Raw genomic sequence first — 27,946 nt, 5'->3', positions numbered from 1 at the left:
TTTTATGTAACATTGATATATGACAGTGTTTCCTGGATACTTATCGTACTGATGTCTACGATTCTTTTCATCCACGTAAAACAATTGTTTCCTCGGAAAAAGCAAATAGTCCGTCTCGTTTCTTCCCTTGTATCTTTGATAAAGATGACTTTTTCTAGATACGGTTCCGGAACTGCAGTACACGTTTATCGAGCAAGCGCTACGACCCGGACCGCCGGTCTCTCTGCGATGTTCCGCTACCGGTTCACCGACGCCATCCTTTACGTGGCTACTCGACGGTGAACCATTGAGTCAGATTGCGACCGGACACAGGTAGATGCACCGTATATTCTCGTACCGATGTGTTATCTTCTAATCGGGAATTAATACGCGCAGATACGCGATAGGCCAATATGTGGATCAATCCGGTGACGTGATCAGTCACTTAAACATTTCATCCGCGGGAACCGAGGACGGCGGTCTGTACGCTTGCGTAGCGTCCAATACCCTGGCGACCGTCGAGCACAAAGCTAGATTGAATATTTACGGTACGACACACATGTTATATACGCGGATAATTTTATATTAAATACATAAATGTATAAGCATATTGAATAAAACGAAATAAATATCGAAGCACAAAAATGTCATCGAAAGCTTGCGCGTTTTTTTGGCGAAATTGATTTCATTCAAGCTGCATTAAATCAAGCGATCCTTTTATAGATTTTTTAAAGTTATACATATATGTATATAAATTATATTAAGAACAGTTTCAGACGATATAACTTTGAAACTTAACAAGGAGACTGACAACTTGACAAGCAAGAATAAACGCGAGAATTGATTGACTTGTGAAAACGAGTCCAACTCGAGTTTTCACTTAGCAATTTCTATAATAAGAAACCATTTTAGGACCGCCATACATCCGATCGATCGGCCCGGTTCGTGCCATCGCCGGTTTTGACGTCACAATAGCGTGTCCTTACTCAGGATATCCGATCACATCGGTCGGGTGGACTCGAAATAATGTCGAGTTGCCTTTAGACATCAGGCAGCAAGTCGACAGTGAGGGCCACCTTACAATCATCACGGTAGATCCAAACGATGCAGGTACCTACACGTGTATAGTTCGAGCGAGTTCCGGGGAAACCGCCAACAGAGATATCCTGCTAAATGTGAATAGTAAGTGCAAACGCGAGTATGAGCAGTTGAACAATTTAATTAGTGAGAATATTAAATAACTCCTTTTTTTAAAGACAAGATAATTTTTCGCGGAAAATATTGGGATAATTTTCAACGTTACGAAAAAATAAATGTGGAAAAAATGTGTGTGAAGCTATGAGAGAAATGACGCAACGGAGCAATATAACATTTTCGTCTGTACGCATTTTGCAGGTCCTCCAGTAATGACTCCCTTCAGCTTCCCCCCGAGTTCGCAGGAAGGTAGTCGTGCACAAGTGACGTGCAGCGTGACTTCGGGCGATCTTCCAATCTACATTTCCTGGTTGAAAGACGGCGAGCCACTGCCTTCTTCCCTTCGCGTAAGTATATACTTTCAGTCCGCAAATAGAACTCGATCATTTCTCTCATATTCTGTACGTTTATTTCTCGATGAAAGCGAAAAAGTAAAACAAACTGCAGGTTTTCATTTAAAACTATGCACATATTTTGTCTATGACAAACAATTTTCTATAATTTTTCTGTATGTGTTTTCGACGTATGTTTCTCCTCTTGAAAATACGTTATGTTTCCCGGTCAGAATTCTATGAAAGATACTTATTTATTCACTCTGTGAATAATAATGCTCTTTAAACAAATATGAATTTAGCGAGAATAAATTTCAAAATTGCCGTAAATAACAAAATTTCATAGCGGCTTTACAATATGTGGAAAGAGATTATCTTTTGTTCCTCTCTTTTGATTCGGAAATTATACACTTTTAATTAAAATTGTATTTTTCTAAACTAACATAGGATAGCAAAATAACGAAATACTTGTTACGTTTTACATTAATCCTGTTTCTACTGTTCTATTATCGCCGAGCGCGCATCCTTGCAGATCGAAGAGCGAGGCGCCGAGTTCTTTAACGTGCTCGTCTTCAAGGAACTATCATCGCGACACAGCGGCAAATACACCTGTGTGGCCACGAATAGCGCCGCCAAGGTCAACCATACGGCGGAACTTTTGGTAAAAGTACCACCTCAATGGATATTCGAACCGCAGGAGGTGGCGACCCTTCTGGGAAACCCGCTGAATGTCCATTGCGAGGCCAAGGGTTTTCCGCCCCCTCATATCACGTGGCTCCGTGCCAAGGGTAAAATGTCCAACGACTATCAGCCCTTGGTCGATGGTTCTGACGGTAGACTCACGATATTGCCTAATGGCTCTTTGTGGACGGCTTCGGCCAGTCCACAGGATGAGGGTCAGTATCTCTGTCGAGCTAACAATGGTATCGGATCGGGGCTAAGTAAAGTGATATACGTCTCTGTGCACGGTAAGAATGTAAACTTGCCATTAGAAAATGTGAAACTAAATTATATATTAAGCGGCGGAGATTTAATACAAAATGAATTCTTTTAAATCTGAATAATACGCGAGAAATACCTTTTTATATTCAATAAAAATATTCATGACAGAGAGAGAATTGTCGGATTTATATTCTTCAAAAATATTATTCAGTAAATAGCAAATGATATAATCTTTACCGGATGTTACGTAAATAGCAGTATTCTTTTTTCGAATGATAAAAAATCCAAGAATTTATTTTGACTGTTAGCAACAACATTTTGTTTTGAAAATATGATATCACGAAATTATTGTAAAATTTAATAAAGAAGAGCTACAACAAAATACGAAATTGTATTTTCGCAGAACCCGCGAGGTTCGAGTTCCAGAGTGAAAATGTTACGATTCGTCGTGGAGAATCCGTGACGATTGACTGTACTGTGATCGGCGATAATCCTATAGAGGTACAATGGATGCACAACAGCGATAGATTGGATATGAGCAATCATAGATTAAGCATCGGCCAAATAAAGACCGACAATGGCCTGAAGTCTCAATTATCTATCGCGAATAGCGATCGACAAGATTCCGGGGTTTATCGGTGCACCGCTGATAATGCTTACGGAAGAAGCGAGCATTTGATTTATTTAGCAGTCCAAGGTGAGAGTGCACATCGAAGTGCGTATTTCTCTTAATTTTGTCAACTTGGCTCGATCATTTTTATCGATAAAATAACTCCATTTTAAAAGATTTTAAAAGCCTTACATTCCTTTTACAGAGAGACCGGATCCTCCAGCCGGACTCGAAGTCATAGAGATTGGTTCTCGATCGATAAGGCTATTATGGAAGCGAGCTTTCGACGGAAATAGCCCCATAAGAAATTACGTGATACAATATCGCTCTCTGAGCCACGGCATGACCGACGATTGGAATCCCGTTAAAACGCACAACGTCACGTACACGCCAGGAAGCTCCAATAGCGGTAATTCCATACATCCAACCCAAAACGGTTCGTCCCACTTGCTCCGATCGATATCGCGGCTTTACTCGCTTATTATCCGCGTAACTCGTATCAATTCTATTAGATTTATCTCCGTTCGAGACCACCGGCGATGATCAAGAGGTAGCGCTAATCGGTGGTCTTCATCCGGCTGTCACCTACACCTTCAGAATATTCGCCATAAACTCCATCGACGCGAGCGGGCCCACGGAACCAGTCGTAGCGAAGACTCAGGAGGAAGGTAAAACGTCTCGTATGACAGTGCGATTGTATGACCAAAGTCTTACCGTATCGTATAACTATTGTTCTCTATAACAGCACCTACAGAATCGCCGCAAAATATCAAAGTGCAACCCGCCGGGCCTGGAGAACTCATGGTCAGTTGGCAAGTAAGTAATGTCGTCGATTCAAAGGTGTCATTCATGATGATTTTAATACTTTTAAATCACTTTTGAATAATAATAATATAATTTTCATCGTGCTAATGAAGGATAGAATGCGAAAGAATATCATCAAAGTACGTTCATTTTTCTAGCCCCCTCCGAAAGAATCGTGCAACGGAGATCTACTGGGATATATAGTAACGTGGTCGGAGCATTCGTCGTCGACCTCGGGTGTTAATCAAAGTAAAAGTCTGACCGTGAATGGTTGGGCGACGACAAAAGTACAGCTCACAGGTCTGAGAAAATTTACGAAATACGACATTTCAATCAGAGCTTTCAATAGCATAGCCAGTGGGCCAGCTAGCGTTCCTATCGTGGGCACTACTCAAGAAGGAGGTACGAGTTCGAAAAGAACGAGAGGAATAAAATTGTATACATAAGAGCTGTGCATGTATGTGTGTATGTGTCGAAGTATGTTCAAATTAGTATATTGCTCGCACATTTGATTCAATAATAATTTAAACTCGATTAATTACATTTGCTAAAATTTTACAGTGCCAGAAACGCCACCGACTCAAGTGACATGCGTTCCATTGTCCTCCCAAAGTGTCAAAGTATCCTGGAACGCGCCGCCGCCTCATCAACACGGCGGAATTATCCAAGGATACAAGGTCTATTATAGGCCGGTCCCTACCGATAACAGTGAGTCATTAGAATATCAATAATTTCTTGCATAAGAAATTAATTTCATAAGATATTCGCGTTTTAATATTTTTTGCCTGTCGCAGTGGATATATCGACACTCGGGGAAGTAAAGAGAACTTCCAGTATGGAGACTTATTTGCACACGCTGTACAAGTACACGAATTACTCCATCAAGGTGTTGGCTTACACAGGTGCGGGTGACGGTGCGCTGAGTCCACCAATTTTTTGCATGACGGAAGAGGATGGTGAGATGTTTCATTTAATATTAGAGTAAAATGAAAGAAATTCTAGCTATCTTGTGCAATAAGGTAAGAAAATTATGTCTTTTTTTTACAGTTCCAGGTCCACCTGCTGGCATTAAAGCGCTGGCGTTGACGGCGGAGAGCATATTGGTTTCTTGGTTGCCACCGTTGCAACCTAATGGAAATGTCTCAAAATACACCGTATACAGCAGAGAAGCCGGTTCCAATAATCACAATGCTCACACGATGCACGAACCACCATTATCGCCTACAGATACTCTTACAATGGAATTACGCGACCTGGTGGAAAGGTATGCGCTCACTGAGAAAAATCATTTGATTGTTTCAACAAGAACCAAGCATAATAAGACTCGATTTTTTTATAACTAGAACGTTTAATAGACTACTACAAGAATTTAGTTAGTATTTTCTAGGACAGAGTGATATCATTTTTTTTGTAAATTTAGTATTATTAGTAAGAAAATTTGGTAAATTTAACAGGAAGAAATTAATCATACTCATCTGGTAATTCCTAAAGAAATTCTGACTCGTCCATTTTCCAACAGACTGATACTGATTGAATCTATCAGATTTCTAATTAATTCAACCAGATTTTTCTGTGCACATACACTACAGTTTAATACGCGTCCCCCTTGTGATTTTGTTACCAATAGAATGTTAATTTTTGTTACCAATAGAATGTTAATTTTTTCAGAAAATCGTATGAATTCTGGGTGTCAGCAACAACGGGCCTTGGAGAAGGAGAACGAACTACCGTAGTTACGCAAACGACGAATACTAGAGGTGCTTGTCAAAATAATTCGGAAAAGCTAGATGCCAATTTTTAAAACTTAGTTGTTTAATTTATATCGCATGCCGTATATTTTACCGAATATATCGATTCTGATACATCAGAAATTTTTCCATCGTATAAGAGCATAGGACTCTTTCCGCAGCTCCCGCTAGAGTAGCATCGTTCTCGCAAGTGTTAAGGAGAGCTGTAAAATCAACGGTTACGCTGTCGTGTTTGGTGGTGGGAAATCCTACGCCACGACCTATCTGGACGTACAGAAATGGTCAAATTACCACCGGTAGACATTACGAACTTACGATCGATGGGCATCTTATTATACGCGGCAAGTGTTTCATTTCTTCAAGATTTTTAATTCTTCCCTCTCATCGTTGGCAGGAAACTATTGTTAGTTTTTCGAGAAATAAAAAAAAATGCAAAATATAATTTCAAAAATTTCTCGGTCGTATTTTTCAGGACTGGAACAATCGGTCGCGGGAAATTATACTTGCTCGGCTAGCAATTTATTCGGTGACGATTCCATCACGTATTCGTTAATCGTGGTGATGCCACCCAAGGCACCGTTACTGGAATTACAATATACGACAACCAATAGTATCAGATTCCGTTGGAATCATCCCGATAATGGCGGTGCTACTATACAAGGTAATAAATAATTAAAATTTTACATTTATATGTACATATAGTACATTATTGATTCTTTTTATCAGGATATGTATTAAGTTATAAGAGGGATCAAGGTGGATGGGAAGAAATCGCTTTATCTCCCGAGCAAACGGAATTTGTACTCTCCGGATTAAAATGTGGTTCTTCCTATCTTGCGCATTTAACGGCACATAATCGCGTCGACACCGGCGATCCAAGTCCGTTAATCAGCGCAACAACAAAAGGCACCGGTGAATAAAATATTTTACGAGAGTAAAATATATTAATAATTAAGAAATTTTTTTACTAAAGCTTTCAATGAAAAATATAAATTTAAATTTTGCTAATAAGAATTAGATACGGATGATAGTATGAAAATTTAAAAGAAAATTAATTTTTTATTGAAACTCATTAATTATGCACAAAACATAAATTTTTCTTGGATCAATATCAAATAATTAAATAATTCCAATTCAAGATTTTTATCATAATTTTCTCTGACCTTTCCAAAGAAGTGAAGGCAAGAAAAATATCGGCGCAAAGTCGGGAATCGAATCCAAGTCGTTCGCTTGAAATGGATTTTTAAAAAATCGAATTGAAGTTATTTAATTTCTTATCGCACCAAGAAAAATTTTGATATTCTGTGTATTCAACTAAATTTTAACGAAGAACTTTCCTTGAAATTAACTATCTACATCTGTTTTTAATTTGCCCTGTAAAATTACAAAATTAAAATATATTGAAATTATTAATATATTAAATCTATCTAGTTAGAACTTTTGATTAATATAACTTAGCTGTTAAAAAAATGTAACAGCATTTGAAACTTTTAATCAGCTCTTAATCTATATTCCAGCACCTTTATTACCTAAGGAAAGAGATATTATCTCGGCAAATGGCACGTCAGTGAAACTGAATTTATTATCTTGGCCTAACGGAGGATGCCCCATTCAGCATTACACCGTTGAATACCGCAGGCGAATCAACACGGAACCTTGGATTTTGGTGGCTAGCAGAGCGACCGAGAATCTCGTAATTCGTGATCTAAAGACAGCATCGTGGTACAGTTTACGTTTAACAGCGCACAACGATGCCGGCTCGACTCAGACACAAATGGAATTCGCCACGACTACGTTGAGCGGAGTCAGTATTGGTCCCCCTAACGATTTGATCATGGAAGACGAGATCAGAAAAACTGTACCCAATCACAAAGTTTTATACGTAGTTGTTCCGCTCATTTGCGCAATCGTTTTGGTCGTTTCCGCGGTTATTCTGGGGTATGTCATGCTCAAACGTAGCGGCAGGTAAAACATAATCTTCTCGACCTCTCGAAATTTTATTTCACGTCAACAAGTTTTCACGAATTTCTTCTTTGATAGAGGGAACTACCTCGGTGAAATATTACCGAATCAGCAGCAACAACAACAAGCAGGATTGGGAATAGTTCAACAACAACAGCACCAACAACAACATCATCACTTGTCCAGCTGTATGTCGACCGTGCAACTCAAATCGACTGCTGAACGTGACAACAGACGCAATCATCAGGTTTACACTAGTTCACCCGTAAAGCAAGAGAATCACAAACCCACCGACCATGGATCAGGTATGTTTGTATAGCGACAAACTATTCGTTTCCTGAACGCAGTTTCCTAAGTGTCTCGGTGTACTTTGCAGAAATGTACGAGATAAGTCCGTACGCTACGTTTAGCGTTCCTGGAAGAGAGAATCGTTCGGTAACAACGGCAACGCTCGATTATACGATGCAGTTCAAGACGTTTGGTCATTTGGAGAACGAAGACATCAATACTATCGATTACGAGAGATCTAGCGTGGAATTTGAAAGGTAATTGGCTTCTTCCAGAAAACCTGTCGCTCCTTAGCTTGTCGATTCTTTGTGATACTAACTCTCATTTTGCTTTTACGCCTTTTGTTTTTCTCCCTTTCTCTTCCTCTTTCTGGTGTTCTTTCACGCGCAGGTCAAAAACACCAAGGTGGCACAAGCAACGTTACTTTCCGAGCATTGCGGAAGCCGAGAGCAAGCTACGATCAAGTCGACAAGGCTCCGGTAGCGATACATCCGGAAGTCCTTGCGGCGAATGCGCCGGGCCTAGTTATAGAGTTCCAGTAAAGCCTTGTAGAGGTAATATATTATCTATATCAAGAATATATTCATATAATTATATTCATATATTCTTGATTGAGAGATTAATATTTTTAAAAATTATATTATTTAAAAATTATATTTAAAAATTATATTATTTTTAAAGATTATATTATTTCAAAATTATATTTAAAAATTACTTATGTCGGGGAGGAGCAGACCAAGTGTGGACAAACCATGATATTCACCGACTGATTTTTTACAGATGTATTTTCGCGAGGTGTGGAATCGAGTACGGAATCTAACAACGAAGGCTCGCCCTCACTCGCGAGACGACGAAGCCGACAACCGAGCCGGTCTACTCGCAGGTAGCCAAGGTTTGTTTGTTTCCACATAGCACTCAGTTTTGACTTTTCGATATCGGTTTCACATCGACGTGAGAAAGAGGCACAAGAATGCGAATCTATATAATTAAAATATAATTAAATAAAATTAATTAAATATAATTAAAATAAATATATATAAATTAAATATAATTAAAATTAATTAAATATAATTAAAAATTTTTTTATGATATACAAATACTGATATATTTATGTCACTACTATTATTGAACGAAATACATTCTGAAGATGATCATTAAATTTTCGCTTTATTGAGCCTCGTATCTTATGCGATAAAAAAAAATGAAATATATCAGATGTTTTAATATGCGCTACTTTTTTTTTAAAAGATAATTGTTCGATAATTTCTACCATCACCAGAAAATTCAATTGAATCTTTACATAATTGACGTACGAAATATATAATCTTATTTTATATTGAATCTCGACAACATCAGAGAGATATTCTTAATAATAAAATTATCAATCAATAAACATCCTAAAATGTATCAAATAAATCGAACTGTATGAATCAGATTAAATCGAAGCTTTTATCAATCTTTTTATTCAGACGATGGTTTCTCACAATTCTTTAGACTTCTCATTTGATTTGATAAATGTATCCTTTTATCTATTTGACAGTTCGGTAGAGGATATGACACTATTGCCGCCCAGCGGGTTCAGCGACAGCCGTGAATTAAGCGACGTGGAATGCGACCGTGATCGTGATCGCGAGCGCGATCGTGAATGGCAAGGTCTGTCAACCGGAACTCGTCACGGCGGCAGTTTGGGCAGACTCCCGATCGAGGCCGTCGAATCTATGCTCGCTAGGTATCGACATGAGTCTCCGTAAATCAGTTAAGCATCAAGTAGTTGAGATCAGTTGAACCCCCGAAAATTGCAAGCTTGTATACAGAATGTTGTGGTGTATATCATCGCTTTATATTATAATAATATTGAAGCGAGAAGAATGATGATCATTTAGTGATCGTTTATTGATAGTTTTATCTCTTTCAACTGAAAATATTTCGCGAGACTTTAATAATTTTACAAAAATAATTTTATTTTTATTAATATAATTTTTATAATTTATTATAAAATATATATTAATATAATTATTATATAAAATTATTATAAAATATATTAATATAATTATATATTAATGTAATTATTATAATTTTATTTTAACTATATCAAAAATAATTAATCGATTATTAGGCAAGAAACGAGAGATGAAACATTTAGAGGGAGCACTCTCTGTATAAGATGAAAATATCGTAATTATTAATTCATCTACGAAAAATGATTTTATCGAGAATCGATAAAATATCCGATTTAAAAATATCTAATCGCTTGTGAAAAAAATGAATGTTGCAAAAATACATAAACAATGAAATTATGTATTTTTGAGGACGGATGCACATTGTCTGTTACAGATATCAGCAAAGAAAAGAGCAAGAGAGACAAGAATTCACTATACACGTATGATCGAGATTCGCTGGTTCGACTTGGTATCTTCGCCGGACGATTTAATGTTATTTAGAAAGAGAGATAACAAATCCCTTCTTAAAACTATCGTCGTTGACGGAAATTTAAAAAGAAAATCTTAAAAAGATTGGTAGAGCAATATATGTCCAAAGACAATTCAATTGACAAAGTGAGAGAGAGAGAAAGAGTGACAGCAGAGACTCTCAGGTCTATTCGTCGAAGAGACGTCTCAATTAATGCTACATCTGCACCAAAAAAATACTGCCGTTAATATATATAAAACAAGGCCTTCGTACACACGTAACCCTGTATGTACCACGTACGATATCGCGCCGAAAGAGAATCCTGAGGAAAACACCAATTTTCAGCGATATATGATTAATCGAGGAACAAGGGGAAACAAACATTCGATGATTAATATACGTTTTTGATAGCATTTTCTATCAGCGAATTACAATTTTTCTATTCTTTCTATTGCCGAATTACGATTATATTACCTTACGAAACGTGATTATATGATAAAAAAAAAAAAGTGTGATTGACCGATCCATTTCTTTCGCGACGACCAACTATTGATATACAGGGTGAACGCCAACTTCCATACGAGTACCTCCGCTTTATTAGTACGATCTATATTTATTAACGAGCCATTCGATGTACGAATGTAAGAATGATCGATTATCGGGAATGAGAGTATTACAATTTAAAAGATTTTAAAAATGTTGCAACGTCTTCGCAGCGTTACATGTTACCCCGAATAAAAACATAGGTCAATTAATTAAAAAGAAATGGCAGGCAGTTATATATATTGTGTTGAATTAAATTCTAAAATTACGAAATATCATCGAACATCATTTCCTACAAATTTTTCGATTCTTCTCGATTTGAAATATTCTTAAAAGTGCGCGATATGATTCGATTAATCTGATTTTAAAATCGACTTTCCGTAAACAATTTTTCAAATAGTGCCAATTCTCTAGCTTAGTATTTAAGAACGTTGTAAAAAAAGAATCTGGGAGAACAAGGAAGACACGAATGTGTTCCGTTCTATCCTAATTCAACGTATTTGTGCGCTATATTAAATAGTATTTACGAATCGATCCTTCGAATAAGCGACTAGCGCCTTAACTATGTAAATAAACGCTCTTCACGAAACGACACTTTATCGATGTGGTCGTAAAATTCGCTAGCGATTATGAAATATCATGCGTACGCAGAGAGTCTTACAATTAGTATCTATTTGCCGACAAAGTCGAGAAGATCGTATTAGCATAGCGCGATCTCGATAAAAATCATAGCTTCTCGCCGAAGATTCGGCGTCTCGTTTTCATCTCGAAGATCTCTTCTGTAAAGTGAGACTGAGATTAACGTGAACAGAATACGCTTACATTGATTTCTGCCAAAGAAAGTAAACGGTTAGTCCAACGGTTCGGACCAAGCGACATTTTTCGATCACGCCAAAAACCGGAGACACGCATAACACGCGACGATTTCTTCCATCTTTTTTCTTTTTTCTTTTTTTCTTTATTTAAAAAAAAGAGAGATAAAGACTTGCTTATATAAAATTATCTCGTTGGCTGTTTTTATTAAGGCATTATAAACGTGGATAAGTCTCTATAAGAACTTTATGAAAATTTACAATATGTGTCCCTTATTACTTTATAGCGAATTATCGCGTAAATGCAATATGTATATATATAAATGACATAAATGACATGATTAGAATGCGATTTTTCGAGATTATCGAACGCGCTCATTTTGGAGGACAAAAATATGTGCGAGCTCATCATAATCGATATCATAATATTACAAGAATTCAAAAAAAGAATTCTTGTAATAAAATGAATTCACTCATTTCTTGTAATAAAAAGAATTGAGAAAAAAATCTACTCTGTAAAATTGGATTCTTAATTTCTTTGAAATTAAAAAAACTATTTAAAAATTGTCAGTTTATTGTAATTCATTTATTTTCGGCAGGGTAAGACATCCTCTGTTTAGAGTACGAATAATTTTTAGAGAGAGAGAGAGAAAATACGTGCATGTTTTATTTCATCACCCAATCGCAATCGTAAAAGCAAGATTATCCGTTGAACAAGTTTGGATAAATGTAAAATAGATCATTTTGAAAAACGAAAGCGTATATGTGTAAATGTCTTAATTCATCGAGCAAATAGAATTGTAAAAGCAAGACTGTCCATTTAAATAATTGAAATAAAAAAAAATGCGGAACAAAATAAAAACAATACATGACGAAAAAATTTAGTAAAAAAAGCCATTTTGAGACAATTCTGAAATTTGTATACGCCGAAAGAACGATCTACTAAGAAATATGTATACACCCATGAGAGAAAAGAATATAAAAAAATAAAAAGAAAAAATATGATACGCAGTTGTTCTAAAGGTTTTGTATATGTACCATTGATTTCATAAAATATTTCAGTAATATAATTTCCTTCCCTAACACGTCCAATTTTATTAATCCATGTAGATTTTAAAATTTTTAATTTAGATTGAGACAAATATAAAAATATAGCAAGAAATAAAATATCTACATAAAAGGAATATCAGAATATATTTTTGATTAAGAATTAAAAATTAAATATTATGTAACTGTATGTGTGAATCATAATTGAAATTTTACTAATAATATAATACAATAAATACGTAAATATTTATTTCAGATAAAACTTATGATGTATGCACTATAATTTTTTATTATAATTTTTTAAAATAAATTAAAATTTTTAAAAACAGAAATAGATAATAGATGCCATTCATCAAATTAAACTATTTTTTTTTAATAAAAAAAGCTAAGTTCCAAGTTAGCTAATATCTGAAATATTATGATAACGTAATAAAAAGACGATAATTCTAACTTAAATTATAATATAATGAAATATGATTATATATATTCACCTTTTCCCATCTAATTAAACATTAAAGCCTTTAATGTGAGTAACATATATATATATAAATATATATATATATACTAATTACGATTAATATTATTTAGCATATACATATATTTATAGCTAAATAATACTAACTATAATGACTAGTAATGAGAACTCATTGCAGAATAGAAAAAAATTCACATTCGTTTTCAATGAATATGAAGAGAAAAAATTCTCGTATTGAAATAATCCTTATATAAAATTGTAATGTGAAAAACATGCAATTAACATTAATTTATATAAACAATTTAGAACATTAATTCTAGAAAAAGACAAACAATTTTCTAATGTTATTGTATATTAATACAAACAATGATATTAGAAAATTGTTTGTCTTTTTAATGTTCATTTTAGTAATATTATTTAGTCGAAATCCTCGTATTTTCGAATCCACAGAGTATCATAGCAATCTTTTTGCATCAAAATTATCTTTTGTCCAGCATGAAGCTCTATATTGTAGATATTTTATTAATGACATGTCACATATCATTATTTTAGTATTAGATATTGGTATATGATGCGATGGGCGATGAATTTTTAGATGATAAAAATGCGATTAAAAAAATACTTACCGAGCAGAATTTGGAAAATCGTAGTCTTATCTTTTGCCGAGTATGTCTCGGGCGCAAGTTCATTAAACTTAACACATTCCTGATCGCACCATAAAGACTCCAATATAGCCAAAATGTCATGGTGATTCAGAGATGCTTGCGAAATTTCATTTGACCTAATAAAAACAATATTTTTATTGAATATTAAATAGCTCTTTTCTAATTAAAGTTCATAATTAAACTTGAAGTAATTATGTGTTAAAAAAGAATTTATCAAAATTTTTAAGATAAAATAAGTAAAAATTCTTTTCAATTTCTCTAAATTAATGATTTTTATTTCTTTCAAGTATCTATATTTCGAATGTGAAGTATAATTTAAAAAGTTGTTGTATCGAGTTCGACCTTTTATTTTTTGAAAAGGAAATTTCAAAATACTAAAGTATTGAAGGAGATTTTAGAATATGATCATTTTTTTCAAATATTGTCTCTCCATTAAAATTACTATATTTTCTAACGTTTTATCAGTCTTGTTTATATCTACTATGTTCTACTTATGTTGAATGATGTTGATATTTTATTTAATAAATAAATATCAAGAAATTTGGAAATGTTAAAAAGATATTAAAGATATATCGACACATACATTGAATCGGAATTAAAAGATTTAGAAGATGTTAAGATGTGAGAAATTTGAAAGAACGAAATAATTAAATCTCTTAAATTTTGTTTTGTTAACTTATATAAATATATAATTGATTTCTACGCGTGTTGTTAATAATACGAACTCTTTTGAAATGCCTGCTTCTGAAATATCAAGCGTTTCTGGTATTATCTCTTTTGCTCCAACTGTTTGAGTTGGTAGCATTTCTTGCGCTAATGTTTCCTGAGCAACATCTTGATCATTGAGATAACGATTATTGGGATCAATGTTCGCGATGGTAACTAAAGTAGAACCATTAGTCATAGCATCTTGTCCGAATGTACTTAATTCTGTAGGCAGATTTAGCTTGCTTGCAGTTTCATCTGCGCGTATCGCTTCTGTGACTAAAAGTAAAGAGATGCATATAAATTTATTCTCATAATAATGCAATACAATTATATTTTATAAGTGTTTAAATATAAATGTACTTTCTGTCAATCCAATAGGTTTGATGTTTTCGTTTGCGCTGGATTTAAATTCTCCGATGATATGGTTTTTAAAGAGATCACATAAACTGGCCGCCCATTTTTTATGTTCCAAGCGTGAAGGTTGCTTTAACAGTTCATTTGCTATAGAGCGATGTTTTTGTACTATTTCGGATTTCTAAAAGTAAGATCTGGTCAGAACTTTGGAAATTTTTATCAAATTAAAATGTTTAAATTTGATTTAGATTTGATTTTTATCTTTCAAACTTTAACAAATTTATATATGTATATATATATTTTTTACAAAATTATACAAACTTACTTTGCAGTTATAATTTACATCTTGACATTTTTTTTTAAATAATTGTGGGTTCAAAATAATATTCTTATCAATTATCTTTTTTGATTTTTTTGTTACAAGAAATTTTGAATCTAAAGGTTGAAGTTGCGGTTCTATCTGCTGTCGCAGTACTGCTGCTGTTATTTCTTCAATAGTTACATCTTCTGCAACAGGTGCAACCATTGTATCCTCAAAAGATAGCTGTAAAATGTAATATAAAAAAATGTTATATAAGAAGCAGAATTACTATGCAGAAAAACTATGCAAATAACATATAATGATCATTTACATTAAACTAAAGATAATCGAGATTACTTAATTTTTCAAAACTTTCAAGTCATTATTAGTCTTAGTTATACCTTATCTCCAATATACGCACTCAAAATATTAACATTGTCTTTTAACTCAAAAAGAAAATTATCATAAATACATACACATCTTCTCTTTGTAGGTGTTTCCACCTGCGGATGAACTTGTGACCCTCGTTTTTGTGGAGTCAAAGATAAATCCTTGGATTTAGTTTTTGTATAAGCTACATCCACAAGTAATGGGCTATGGCTTGTCTGAGATGAATGTCTTTCTTGGTGAATTTCTTCACCAAAATAAATAATTTAATTTAAATATAAAATACAATATATAATGTTATTATAATGTTATTAACTTAAATACTTATCTACCTTCTGTAATTTCTATATCATGAATTTCGCCCTGTCTTTCTTGGTCAAAATCTATGATCCGCAATCTTTCCAGATTACTGTAAAACAAGGTATTGATATGTCTTTATATTAAATACATTGTAAATTAATTTTTATATTAAGATATAAAAGCAAAGAAAAATTAAGAATAATTAAAAGAAAAGTCAACAATGTAAACTTCATTATTGTACTTTGTAAAAGAATTGCATTAAATTAGGATTAAAGGATAAGTTATTATGACATAGGGAAAAAATTAAAAAATTTAGAAAGGAACTAACATATCATGTTCAAACGCATTGTCCAATTCTTTGTCGGTCAAACTCTTCAAAGTGCCAAAATTTTCAAATTGGTGCGCATTTTCCATCTGTGTGAATAGAAAGAAAATCAAGGTTTATATGAAGTCAGCAAAGTTTATAATCAAAGAACCAAAGATTTGAAAGGAAATAGTAAGAAATAGCTCAAAACTTAAAATTTTAATATTTAAGGATATACAAAATTTATTAAAAATATACTCCTTCTAGTCATTTAATTAATTTGTATAAGCACCACTTACCATCATTTGTAATCCATGATCCAGATCTTTATGTAAATGTAAGTAATGTAAATTTTCATCCAATTGAGGATCTTCTTCTCTCAAAGATAGTTCAAATGGAAAATTCTCAAGGTTCGTTACAACATCTTCTTTTTGCAGTACTACACTAAGTTTTAGCTGAGTTTCAAGAATTTCTTCTGAAATATGATAAAATTATATATATTAAATTAAGCAATAAATAATTAGTTTAGTCTAATAATAATTATTATTATAAATATATATTGTGAGCTAAATTTACTCTCAAAATACGAAGTCTGGTATGAGTGAAGTTTAGTTACACCATACATCAATTGCGATAACAGATGCAAACTGAATCTTATTTTATTCCTTCCACTGCTATTTTGTATTACTTCCTCAATCTCTCCGCTGTAATACGATTGATAAAATATTGCAAATTAGAGAAGATTTAAATATTTGAATATTAAATATAGAAATAGCAATCATAATAAATAATATACCAAACTTCCACGCAATTTATCATGTTAATAGCATATTTATAACGTTTCTTAAATGATTTCTCACTCATTGTTGCAGCAAACCAACAAATAATTAGATCATCCTTTCGTGGATGGGAGAGTATTTGAATTGGTAAAGAAGGCATCTAGAAAATTAAAAATTGCAGAGTAAAGAAATAGATTCACTTATAAATAACAGAAGAAAATTATGATAAAAATTAATTAAAATAAAAAGATGACAATAATTATTCAGCTGTAATAACGATATCTATTATAAAATTTCTGAATATAATTCATTCATTTTTAATTTCATTTTTTCCATGTACAAAAAAATTGACTATATCAATAATAAATATTATATCAAATATTATAACAAATAAATTATAAATATTGCAAATATTATATTAAATTAATTGGCCTGAAGTGGCTCTTATGCCTGTTCTACCTCGTTTTTACTTTAATCTTAGATTAAACTCGCTCTTCGTCTCTTTCTAATGTTCCTTTAGAAAAAGAAAAAAATGAGTTAAGCTAATATTAAAATTAAACGACGTTGGCAGAAACGGCCATTAATCCGCTAATTAGAGAATCTTTCGAATTTTCTTGCTCCAATATACTTGATCCAATATAACTAAGGAAATAATAAATTAGAGATTTTTCTGATCTTTATTATTAGATAATTATACCTTTTATATGCACTTTTTTCTTCACAATAAGTCAAATCCTTTCTCTTTTCTTTGTAATCCGATGTGTGAGCAATTTCGCAATTTCGTGAAAAGTAGAGCACACACTCTTCTCCGAAAAACAAAAGACTACAATTTTTAAATTGATGAAACGCGCGCCGAGAACATTTTGCGAGAATTGCGTTCGAAAATCCATTTTCATCGGAACAACGTTTCGATTGATCAATCGCGATAAAAAGATTTCTTCGTTGGCCAATTAAACGCTACTTTACACGTACAATTTTTGAAAACATCCTTAATAATTTTTCGAACGCAATTCTAGATAACAGTTTCTGAATAAAACGAGTCGTGAGGTGTCGTATCTTGACATTCGTGCATCATGATTGTTGGTAGTCATGGTTGCATGATGTAGGCGCAGATGAAAACACGTGTTGTGTACTGAATTGCGAGGTTAAAACTGTAAAGTTAACTTTTACCTGCAAAATGGGACGTGTCAAGACTAAACCAGCGGAGAAAACGCGGAAAATATTACGCAAAGAAAAGAGACAACAAAAGAAATTAAATAGAGCAGCATTTTATCAAAAGAAAAATAAAAATCAAGAACAGAGCAATATTGAACAAACGCCATCAACGAAGGCGCAAAAACGACGAAGACCTAAAGCTATGAAGGAAGAAAAGATAGAAGTAAAAGCGAAAAAACAAAAAATGGAACAATTGAAACAGGCCAATCAAGAAGAAGACAAAATGATTAAACAATTAGAGAAACGATTAAAGTTGAACAAACGAAATAGCAAATCCACTCCAAAGTCTTTCGTATCGGATGGTTTAGACTGTATCCTTTATAATTTATAAGATCTCATGTATAATTTCTTCTCGCGTTTTCAAGAATATAATTTTATGTATATTTTATATAATTTCAATATATTTTAATATAAAATTTATTGAAGTAATCTCAATAAACTTATATTTCTATATTTTATAGCAAATATAAAAGTTTTATGGATATTATCTATATATTTATATATCTTAAATTATTCTTGATTTTATTAATTTTTTACGTATTCTTAAATAAACTTGCAATATATTTTTATGCATTAAATACGTTTATACTATCACAATGATCACAAATAATTTATATACCTTTAACTCAATTATATATAGATCTTTTAGATTTTTGTGATTCTGAGAATAGGAGTCATTTGGTTGAAACTGATAAACAGTTATTAGAAACTGGATTGAACACAGAATTTGAAGAAGATTTAAATCTAGCTATTGGTGCTGAAAATGATGTCGAGGATGAAAGTGAAAAATTTGAAGGAGAAAATAACAAAGATATTGACAAAGATTTTGAGCAAGATATGAATATGGAAAATCTTTCAACTGATGAAAATTCAGATCGAGATGATAATGAAGAAATTGCTCCAGAAGAGACACATGATATAAATGAAACTGAGGAATATTTAAGTGATAAGGATGAGACAGAAGATGAAGAATCGAGGCATGTTACAGTAGAGCAATCAGATGATAATGAAGGCTTGTGGGAAGATATTTATGGTAGACAAAGAGACAAGAAGGGTAATATTGTATCAAAGAAATATGTACCACCTGGTGCACGCATTACAAGCATCGACATTTCTGTCAGTGGTGAAAAAGTTCATAGATTGGAAAGACAATTGAAAGGTATCCTAAATAGACTGGCAGAGCAAAATATGCATACTATTGGAAATCAGGTAATTAATATATGCGTATGCAATTATACTTGTGATAGCTTGTGGTTAAACATGAAGATCATAAATTATAAATTATCATATTATTAATCAAATTATCAATTCATATATTGTTGTAAATTATATATTTTTATTAAAAGAGATGTCAATTTTTCTTGTGATGAAAGATTTATGTAAATATTTTTAATATAGGTAGAGGAAATGTACATGTCAAATAGTCGCAATAACATGAATGTAATATTATCCAAACTAATGATAGAAAGTATAGTTGCACCAGTATTAACTCCAGATCGACTTATCTGTGAACATATGATGTTGATTACTATATTACATGCAAATATTGGTACAGAAGTTGGTGCACATTTTTTATTGACTATTGTAAGAAAGCTTCATCAGATGTTGGAAGAATCTCACTGTGTTGAGAATAAGGAATTAGATAATTTAATTCTTATAATTTCACATCTTTATAATTTCAAGGTAAAATATGGTTAACAACAATATAATTAAAAACAAATAATTTTTACATACAATTCTTATACAATTTTATTTTTTTTAGGTATATGGTCATCGACTTTTGTATCAAATATTAGAGAAATTGGCAGAAAAATTCACAGAGAAAGAGATTGAACTAATTTTGCTGATTTTGAAAACAGTGGGCTTTCAATTAAGAAAAGATGATCCAACTGCAATGAAAGATCTGATATTAAATTTGCAACAAAAGGCAAACAATGCAACTGTAGAAAAGTGAGTTTTATATTTCTCGATGTAATAAATATTTCTGAATTGCTTTGCTAATTATTGTGTAAATTTGCATTTCTCTTTGTATTTTTTATTTTCATTATATTTGTATGTCTTATTATATTTATAGTTTGAGAGTCAAGTTTATGTTAGAGATATTACTGGCATTGAAAAATAATAATATGAGCAAAATATCTCAATATGATCCATCTCAGATAGAACATTTGAAAAAAATTATAAAAAATTTTATCCATAAGGGTAATAGTGTCACACAATTTAATGTAACTCTGGAAGACTTATTAGAAGGTAAAGGGAAAAATAATATTATATAATATGATGGAAAAATATATACATATATAGGTAAATTATATTTTTATAAATGTCAAATTTATATCAAGTATTTATATTTTCTTTTTTAGTTGATGAAAGAGGAAAATGGTGGATAATAGGATCAGCCTGGTCCGGTCTCAGGGATATTGGTAAAGTTGAAAAAACTTCAGAAGACAAGAAACAAAAATACAGTGAGAAAATATTGGAATTGGCACGAAAACAAAGGATGAATACTGATATTAGAAGAGATATCTTTTGCGTACTAATGACAGCTGAAGATTATTTAGACGCGTTTGAAAAGATTCATCATCTTAGTTTGAAAAATCAGCAGCAAAGAGAAGTAATTTATGTCATCCTCAATTGCTGCATTCAAGAAAAAAAATTTAATCCTTATTATGCCGTACTAGCGCAAAGGCTATGTGATTCTGATAGAAAATATCAGGTATATAAATGTAATATATTTTATGCACAAAGAACTTTTTTCTTTTTATTTTTTATTTTAATAATAATTATGACTTTATAATAATTGTTATGTTTAATTTTTGTAGTTAACTATACAATATGCATTGTGGGACAAATTGAAGACATTAGAAGATTTAAAAACAAAACAGCTAACAAATTTAGCAAAGTTCTTGACCCACTTGTTTTTAGACAAAGGTCTCCCTCTTTCTGTTTTAAAAGTATGTAAATTTGTATTGTATATTCGATATTTATTTATTTTTTGCAGCATTTTTGTTATTATATTTATATTAATATTGCTGTTATTATTGTACTTCTTTTGATAATTTCAGGTGATCCAATTTATGGAATTAGATAAACTAACAATGAGGCTTATACGACAAATTATGTTAGGAATATTATTACATGAAAATGAAGAAACTTGTTTAGACGTGTTTGGAAGAATATCCTTATCTCCAAAGTTGCAAACTTTTAGAGAAAGTCTTAGATTATTCATAAATCATTTCCTCGTAAAAAATATCGATGCTACTGAAAATATGCAGCAAAAAAGTGAATTATTGAAAAAACGGGCAGAAATAGTAGATAAAATTTTAAGTACTCGAGAATCGAAACTTATATTTTAAAGATTTGATAAATGATGGATTATATACATATGTCAAAAATTTATATTTTATATATGTAACATTTTGTAAATATGTATAAATGTGTAATACATATTCTTTCATCAATATTTATATACTTTTTTACAATTATAAAAAAACATATGTAATGTACAAAAAGGAGAAAAAAACAAATCGATCTAAAAATAAACTTTAGATAAAAACACAAAGATAACAAATATTTTAACACATGTTTATGATTGTTCATATTTTAACACATGTTTATGATTGTATAGTATTTATTGCACAATATCTGTTGATTTTTCATATAATCTTATTATTTAGATAGAATATTTTAATTTAATGTAATTATAATTGATTTTGATAACTTATTGAAAAGAATAATGTATACAAATATAAGAAAAAACGATTGAAATATGAAAAGACTAAAAGCTCATTGCAAATATAAATAACACTAATCAGGTAAAAAAAAACTTTAAACAGCCAAAGAACAATTTATGATTTTATTCTAAAACTGAGAATATTGATTTTGAACAATCTTTACAACTAGCGCAAAAACATCTAGCTTTAATAAAATTATATATTGATATAATATATATATATATATATATATATATATATATATATATATATTTACAAAGATTGAAATTTATAATTATTAATTGTATATTAATTGTATATTGTATATTAGTTCAAAACAAATGATAATGCATGCCATAGTTTCATATAAATGCATTTGTATTTTATATATATATCATGATTTTATATAAAATTGCACATTTCTGATTACTTATGAGCTATATATGTCAGATCTTAATAACATTTCAATTATATGTCAAACATTCTTGCTGTGCATTTAAAATTAATGATTTCAAATATTTGCTAAAAATATATCTATCAGATATTCATGTGTATAATGCATATTGTGCATAATGATAATTAATGGTATGTATTTAAATTTTCCAATAGATGATATGCATGTATTATTGGTTCCCAAATGTTGCTATACACAATTTGTATCTCTTTTCGAGTTTATTGCTTAATTGACCGGTACAGCCATATGCGCCCAAATAATGAATACGCAAATAATCGTCGCAATCGATCACTCCGTTTCCAGTGCAGTCCTGTTCAATAAATGTATAAAAAATGTTACATAGCAATGATAATATCGAGTATTATTTTATATCTATGTATATCGATGCAAAACTGATCCTACCTGACCGAATTTGCTCATGTAGCCTTGTATCGTACGAGCAGCGCAATAGGGATCGTTGACACATCGGGGATAAGCTAAAAATGAAAAAAAGAAAAAAATTATATATTATTGTTATAAAATTTCTATTTGTTTTTATATGATTTAAATATAGGTATTTAAATTTTACATTTCTTTTTTCCAGAAACTGAATTGAAAAAAGTCATTTAATAGATATTTGAATTATATTTAACTTTGTATAAAAAGAAATATACATATTTTGTATTTTTTTTCAGATTTTAAGTAAACGTATACATTTGATAAGGAAACCTTTATAACAGGATAAATATTTTTGTAGAGAAATATTTATATATTCTTATATTTATCTAGCTAATCTTATGAATTCTCAAAAGGCTGTATTTCCTATAGCATTACAATAGATCCTTGGATCGCTGATTGAGCAGCTCCTATAACATTACAATAGATCCTTGGATCGCTGATCAGCATTTTCTTGAGTTAATGCGTATAATTTTTATTTGAAGTTTTAGTCGAATTTCTCTTTTTAGCTACGCTTTCTATACGTTCGTCTATACTCTTTCTTATGTCACTTTTCTTTTCGAAGTATAATAATACACTTGCCTTTTTTATTAGAGAAAGAGAAAGGGGAGTGAAATAAAACAAAAGTACAGCTATAAAGCACTAGAATTATAGAAATTATTATATCCAAATAGATATTCGAAAACAGTTTTTTTTACGAGAAAAAAATTAACTCACCACCATCGGTGGCGCTCGGCTCATTGTTTAGAGTTGGTTTGCCACCGTCTGCCCAGTAGCCCCATGTTATAGCGAAGGGTCCGCAAAGTGATTCGGAACAGCCGATAGTGGTGTTACATCCCGAAGCAACTTCGCACATGCAGCCTAAGCAGACTTGTGACACGGGTTCTTCATTGGACGGTGATTGAGCTGTAATAAAAAAAATCGTTAATTATAAAATTATAATATTCTAGCAGATGTCTAGAGGCCAATTGTCTGTGAGATTACTATCAACTTATTACTATTGACAGTTATTGACAATAATATGATTGTATCGGTAATATATGATAGCAATATGTAATAAAAAAAATCGTTAATTATAAAATTATAATATTCTAGCAGATGTCTAGATGGACAATTGTCTGTGAGATTACTATCAACTTATTACTATTGACAGTTATTGACAATAATATGATTGTATCGGTAATATATGATAGCAATATGTATAATTTATGATATTTGATTATCTGGATGTTCATGTGATGATTTATTAGAAGTACATATATAATAGTATTGTTTATTTAGTATTAAGCTTTCTAATTAAATGAAGAATATACTGCACATAATAATAAATTTAAAAAAAATTAAAGTAGCAACAATTTATAAATGGAAGGAAAATAATTTTGATTTAAAAAAAAAACTTTTCTATATTAACTTTTTCTAGACTTTTTTTAGACTCTTCAAAATCATATAAATTGTATGCTATTTTGCGAATAGAAAGAAAAATATATTTACGAACTTTATTTCAAGTTTGTCTGCAAAATATCGTCTCTATATTAATATAAGAGTTTAATCAAGAAGAAAAGTTTTTTAGTGAGAAGGTAGTCAAATTTATAATTAATAACAATAATAATGAATGATAAAATATGACAATTGAAGCAGTTAAATTTCTCTATTTTGTACAAATTTATTGTAGAATGGGTCATTTTTTTATTAGAATTTTATATAACCAGGATCTAAATCGTCTAAAATCATTTATAAGATGATACATATTTTGAAATAGAATAACATTTAAAAAAATGATTAGATCTCTGTGATATGTGCGGAATTGACATTTTTGGGATCGTGACATCTCCCAGTACATACATTTGCATCTTAATTTAATGTATTGTACCTATATCTATATATGAGTATAGTTTTACAACGTCATGGTTAAAAATATAACTCAAATCCACCTGTGAATTTAAATTACAACTCGTTCAGACGAGTGCTACAATGAATACCTTTCTGGTTTGATTTTATATTCAGATCGTACCTTGCCTTTGTCATTTTTTATTATGAAGTTATATCAAGTCAAATCTGGTCGAGCAGAAAATGAATGTCCAATATTTAGAATCTTTTTAAATATTTGTATTCCGAGTTATTACATCTTTATGTTTTCTTTAAAATATATGATATGAATATATTATCTGGAATAAATTATCAAAATAACGAAACGCGAGGAAGAATTATCCTATTCTATTTTCTAAATCAATTTACAATAAACTAAATTTACAATAATTCTAATTTAAATAAATGTACAATAAATTAAATAATTTAATTTAGTCCATTAATTTTGACGTTTCGCATTTTTCTGAATTAGATTGTAATCGCGAATTATTTCGTAAGTTTTATTAATTAAGTACAGAAACGGATCATTTAATGAAGGCTTTTTTGTGTTTTTTGAATTCGCCAATCGCGGATTCTTCCGTCAATACCGTTATCTATAATTATAAATCTCTCGTCATCATAATCGAAATTCGGTATTTCCAGAATGCTTAAAAAATATACGCGTTAATAATATTTTTTAAATATTTTTAAAACAATGCATTCTGAAATTATGATCCATTAAGATATACATTTAATATATGATTTAAGAATATTGTATGTTTTTATTTTATAAATATTATTTTTTATTTTTGGTTGAAAGTTTTTATCGCATGTAATAGTTGACATACAATCGCAGCATCGCTATTATAATCTTACATTTAATGAGGTTATCATATATGATTTATGAGAAAACACGGATCTAAAAAAAACATAGTTATCATATAAATAAAATAAACAACTCCTCATCGTTATCTTAATTTTTATTTCATTGTAAATAGACTGCATCTAATTGCATTTAAAAAACAATAATCATAACATCTATCGTAATTCAAGCGCAAGATTTTACTCGTTTATATAGAAACATGAGACAGAACGGATAGTTCATCGGATAATCATTTTATTAGTCATCTTCTGTGACAAACATAACATTGCTGAAAGACCAGCAGACTCGTAATAGTACGGTGATTATATATACATAACTTGTAGCGTTGTATAGTTATTAACAACTATTAGAAAATGATATATTCAGAGAGAGAAAAAATAGAGTCGAATAATTTTTCATTTTTAACAAGCATATATGTATTAAAAAATGTTTCATATATTGTATATTTAATCCATTATATATTATTTCTTTAAAAAAATAATAGATACTCTTTATAAAATTGTAGATATTAGAATTAGCACAAGTGCGTGGGAAGAAGAAGCTCGATCTTTTGTTAGAGAGAATAAGAGAGCTCTTGCTTTCAAGGCTGATGGCCAAGGATGCGATCATAGAAATATTTTTAAATAATGACACGCATTATTGTTAACGATACGTTATAAAAAAAATACTTGGAACTTGTAGAACGATAGAAAAAATCGTAAAAAAATCTGCAAATCTGTAGATTTTTTCTATAGATTTGCAGATTTCTCTCTTTCAAAGCAATTTAACTTTAATGGAGAACTTGGAGAAATTGCTTTGCATTAAAATATATATAATTCTGGTGAAATTATTGCTTAAATAAATTAGCAATAAATTATTGCTTATATCGTTTAAATCGCGTATAAACATAATGTGCAAAATAAAACGGAATTTAGAATGAAAAAATTTTTTGAATTGTAAAAATGGATAGCCGCAGTTATTTGAAAAAATTGCAAAAAAGTGCATACAAATTATAAACTGATAGAAATTTATTTTGAAATTTTTTTTTATTCTGAAATAATTTTAATTATTCGATAAGTTTAGATATATAATTGTAAAGGGAATTAATACGATATTTAATTGATAAAAGATCGATTATTTTGCACAATTTTGTAGAATTTTATTTATAATCTCTTAATCAAATTATTGAATATTATTCTCGAGTCGAACAAATTATCAAATATTGTGAATATCAGATATTATATTTTTACATCTACTGTTTAAAAATTTAAAAGAATATCACTTGTAATTAAAAAAAAATTTTTGTCAACATTTTTGTTTTATTTTAAATTGTCAATATCTTTAATTAAACGTTCTAACTCGTATTTCTTATAAATTTATCGCAATTTGATAAGTGTTAATCGTAACGCTACTTTGTACTTATTTACAATAACAATGATTAAATTATAATTTATGCAATTTGGAGGAAATTTGCATATTATGAATATTATGTTCTCTTAAATAGAAAATATAAAAATATAAATAACTCACCATGGATACAAACGCAAAGAGTCACAAATATCGCGACGATCCAGGAAACTCTCGCGAACATCTCGAAGATGTGTGTTTTCGATCCGTAAGAAACAACGTCTATTAACGCACTGTGCTCGTCGCGAGATGATCTGCACTTTCGAGTCGTCCTCGACTCGATCGCTTTCTTATATACGGCGATAATAGTCACACGATAAGACAAGGATGCGAAGACATAGAAAGAGCGGGGAAAGGAAGAGCGTTTGTCGCCGAAGGACGAGAATTTCGTCGTCATTGCTGTTCGAGAGAAGAGAAGAGAAACAAAAATATTAAAACAGAAACTGAAAGAGGCCAAAAATAAACAGTTAAACGATATTCTGTCCTTCGGTCTTAAACTGGGCATTACCACACCGATCAATTCGTCGAATAAGATTTTTTATTAGCAGCAAAGATATGAAGAATATCCTCCAAGTATACCGCAAAAGTCAGAAGATATAAAAAAATTAGAACAGATTTCAGGTGCTTTTGCAAACACAAATAATCTTTATGAAAAAATTAAGTGATGCCTTTTTATATAAATTTATATAGATTTTTTCTTCTTATTTATCGTTATTGATATAAAATTTAAAAAAATTATCAACAGCATTTATATATTCGCATAAATCGTATAAGTCATAATTAAAGATATTAATTTATATATACATTATATATTGAGATTTCTAAGAAATATAACGTATTAATTATTCGCTCAGTTCATCATCGAATCTCGAATAAACATGAGGCGTACAGCGACTTACTATATTATAACTTATTATATTATTAATTGTAAAAAAACGCGGAATCTGATATGCTGTGACATTGCATAGCATAATTATAATATATATTATATACATAGTATAATTATAGTATATTTAATTGACTGTTGGAAGCAGAGTGCTTATTAGACATCATCTAGTAAAATATTCATTTT

At 30.9% G+C, this 27,946-nt stretch overlaps 4 protein-coding genes across 4 annotated transcripts in view; 2 read left to right on the top strand and 2 right to left on the bottom strand.

Moving 5' to 3' along the window:
• Window positions 1-12,672, top strand: part of LOC105248250 (Down syndrome cell adhesion molecule-like protein Dscam2) — a 100,739-nt gene extending 88,067 nt beyond the window's left edge. The window contains exons 11-34 of the mRNA XM_025407809.1: window positions 159-312; window positions 376-527; window positions 892-1,161; window positions 1,375-1,520; window positions 2,038-2,473; window positions 2,851-3,144; window positions 3,263-3,493; window positions 3,570-3,725; window positions 3,803-3,873; window positions 4,020-4,263; window positions 4,423-4,569; window positions 4,656-4,817; window positions 4,909-5,125; window positions 5,530-5,618; window positions 5,771-5,950; window positions 6,082-6,270; window positions 6,336-6,521; window positions 7,127-7,574; window positions 7,650-7,876; window positions 7,948-8,116; window positions 8,250-8,413; window positions 8,640-8,742; window positions 9,400-9,588; window positions 10,194-12,672. Coding sequence (XP_025263594.1) covers window positions 159-312; window positions 376-527; window positions 892-1,161; window positions 1,375-1,520; window positions 2,038-2,473; window positions 2,851-3,144; window positions 3,263-3,493; window positions 3,570-3,725; window positions 3,803-3,873; window positions 4,020-4,263; window positions 4,423-4,569; window positions 4,656-4,817; window positions 4,909-5,125; window positions 5,530-5,618; window positions 5,771-5,950; window positions 6,082-6,270; window positions 6,336-6,521; window positions 7,127-7,574; window positions 7,650-7,876; window positions 7,948-8,116; window positions 8,250-8,413; window positions 8,640-8,742; window positions 9,400-9,588; window positions 10,194-10,245 — 4,676 coding nt within the window. The 3' untranslated portion in view covers window positions 10,246-12,672. The remainder of the gene's footprint in view (window positions 1-158; window positions 313-375; window positions 528-891; window positions 1,162-1,374; window positions 1,521-2,037; window positions 2,474-2,850; window positions 3,145-3,262; window positions 3,494-3,569; window positions 3,726-3,802; window positions 3,874-4,019; window positions 4,264-4,422; window positions 4,570-4,655; window positions 4,818-4,908; window positions 5,126-5,529; window positions 5,619-5,770; window positions 5,951-6,081; window positions 6,271-6,335; window positions 6,522-7,126; window positions 7,575-7,649; window positions 7,877-7,947; window positions 8,117-8,249; window positions 8,414-8,639; window positions 8,743-9,399; window positions 9,589-10,193) is intronic.
• Window positions 12,673-13,562: 890 nt separating this feature from the next.
• Window positions 13,563-17,089, bottom strand: LOC105248248. Its single transcript, XM_025407868.1, has 11 exons — window positions 16,961-17,089; window positions 16,741-16,868; window positions 16,464-16,639; window positions 16,189-16,274; window positions 15,893-15,969; window positions 15,650-15,807; window positions 15,198-15,416; window positions 14,879-15,053; window positions 14,536-14,794; window positions 13,772-13,926; window positions 13,563-13,648 (listed from the first exon to the last, which is right to left on the bottom strand). The coding sequence occupies exons 1-11, from the start codon at window positions 17,026-17,028 to the stop codon at window positions 13,563-13,565; spliced, it is 1,587 nt and encodes a 528-aa protein (XP_025263653.1). The 5' UTR covers window positions 17,029-17,089.
• A 907-nt stretch (window positions 17,090-17,996) lies between these two features.
• Window positions 17,997-21,514, top strand: LOC105248198 (nucleolar MIF4G domain-containing protein 1 homolog). Its single transcript, XM_011252838.3, has 8 exons — window positions 17,997-18,469; window positions 18,799-19,367; window positions 19,557-19,841; window positions 19,921-20,108; window positions 20,233-20,408; window positions 20,522-20,874; window positions 20,981-21,112; window positions 21,224-21,514. The coding sequence occupies exons 1-8, from the start codon at window positions 18,121-18,123 to the stop codon at window positions 21,512-21,514; spliced, it is 2,343 nt and encodes a 780-aa protein (XP_011251140.1). The 5' UTR covers window positions 17,997-18,120.
• A 980-nt stretch (window positions 21,515-22,494) lies between these two features.
• Window positions 22,495-27,058, bottom strand: LOC105248247 (lysozyme). The gene is made up of 4 exons (XM_011252916.1): window positions 26,998-27,058; window positions 23,478-23,666; window positions 22,728-22,801; window positions 22,495-22,635 (listed from the first exon to the last, which is right to left on the bottom strand). Exons 1-4 carry the CDS (start codon window positions 27,056-27,058, stop codon window positions 22,495-22,497), a joined length of 465 nt encoding a protein of 154 aa, XP_011251218.1.
• Window positions 27,059-27,946: the final 888 nt, after the last annotated feature.

This window comes from Camponotus floridanus, unplaced genomic scaffold (genome assembly GCF_003227725.1).
Source record: "Camponotus floridanus strain SB8 unplaced genomic scaffold, Cflo_v7.5 scaffold19, whole genome shotgun sequence".
Classification (NCBI taxonomy): domain Eukaryota; kingdom Metazoa; phylum Arthropoda; class Insecta; order Hymenoptera; family Formicidae; genus Camponotus; species Camponotus floridanus.
Note: the sequence above shows the minus strand (reverse complement) of the source record. Positions and strands in the feature narration are given on the sequence as shown.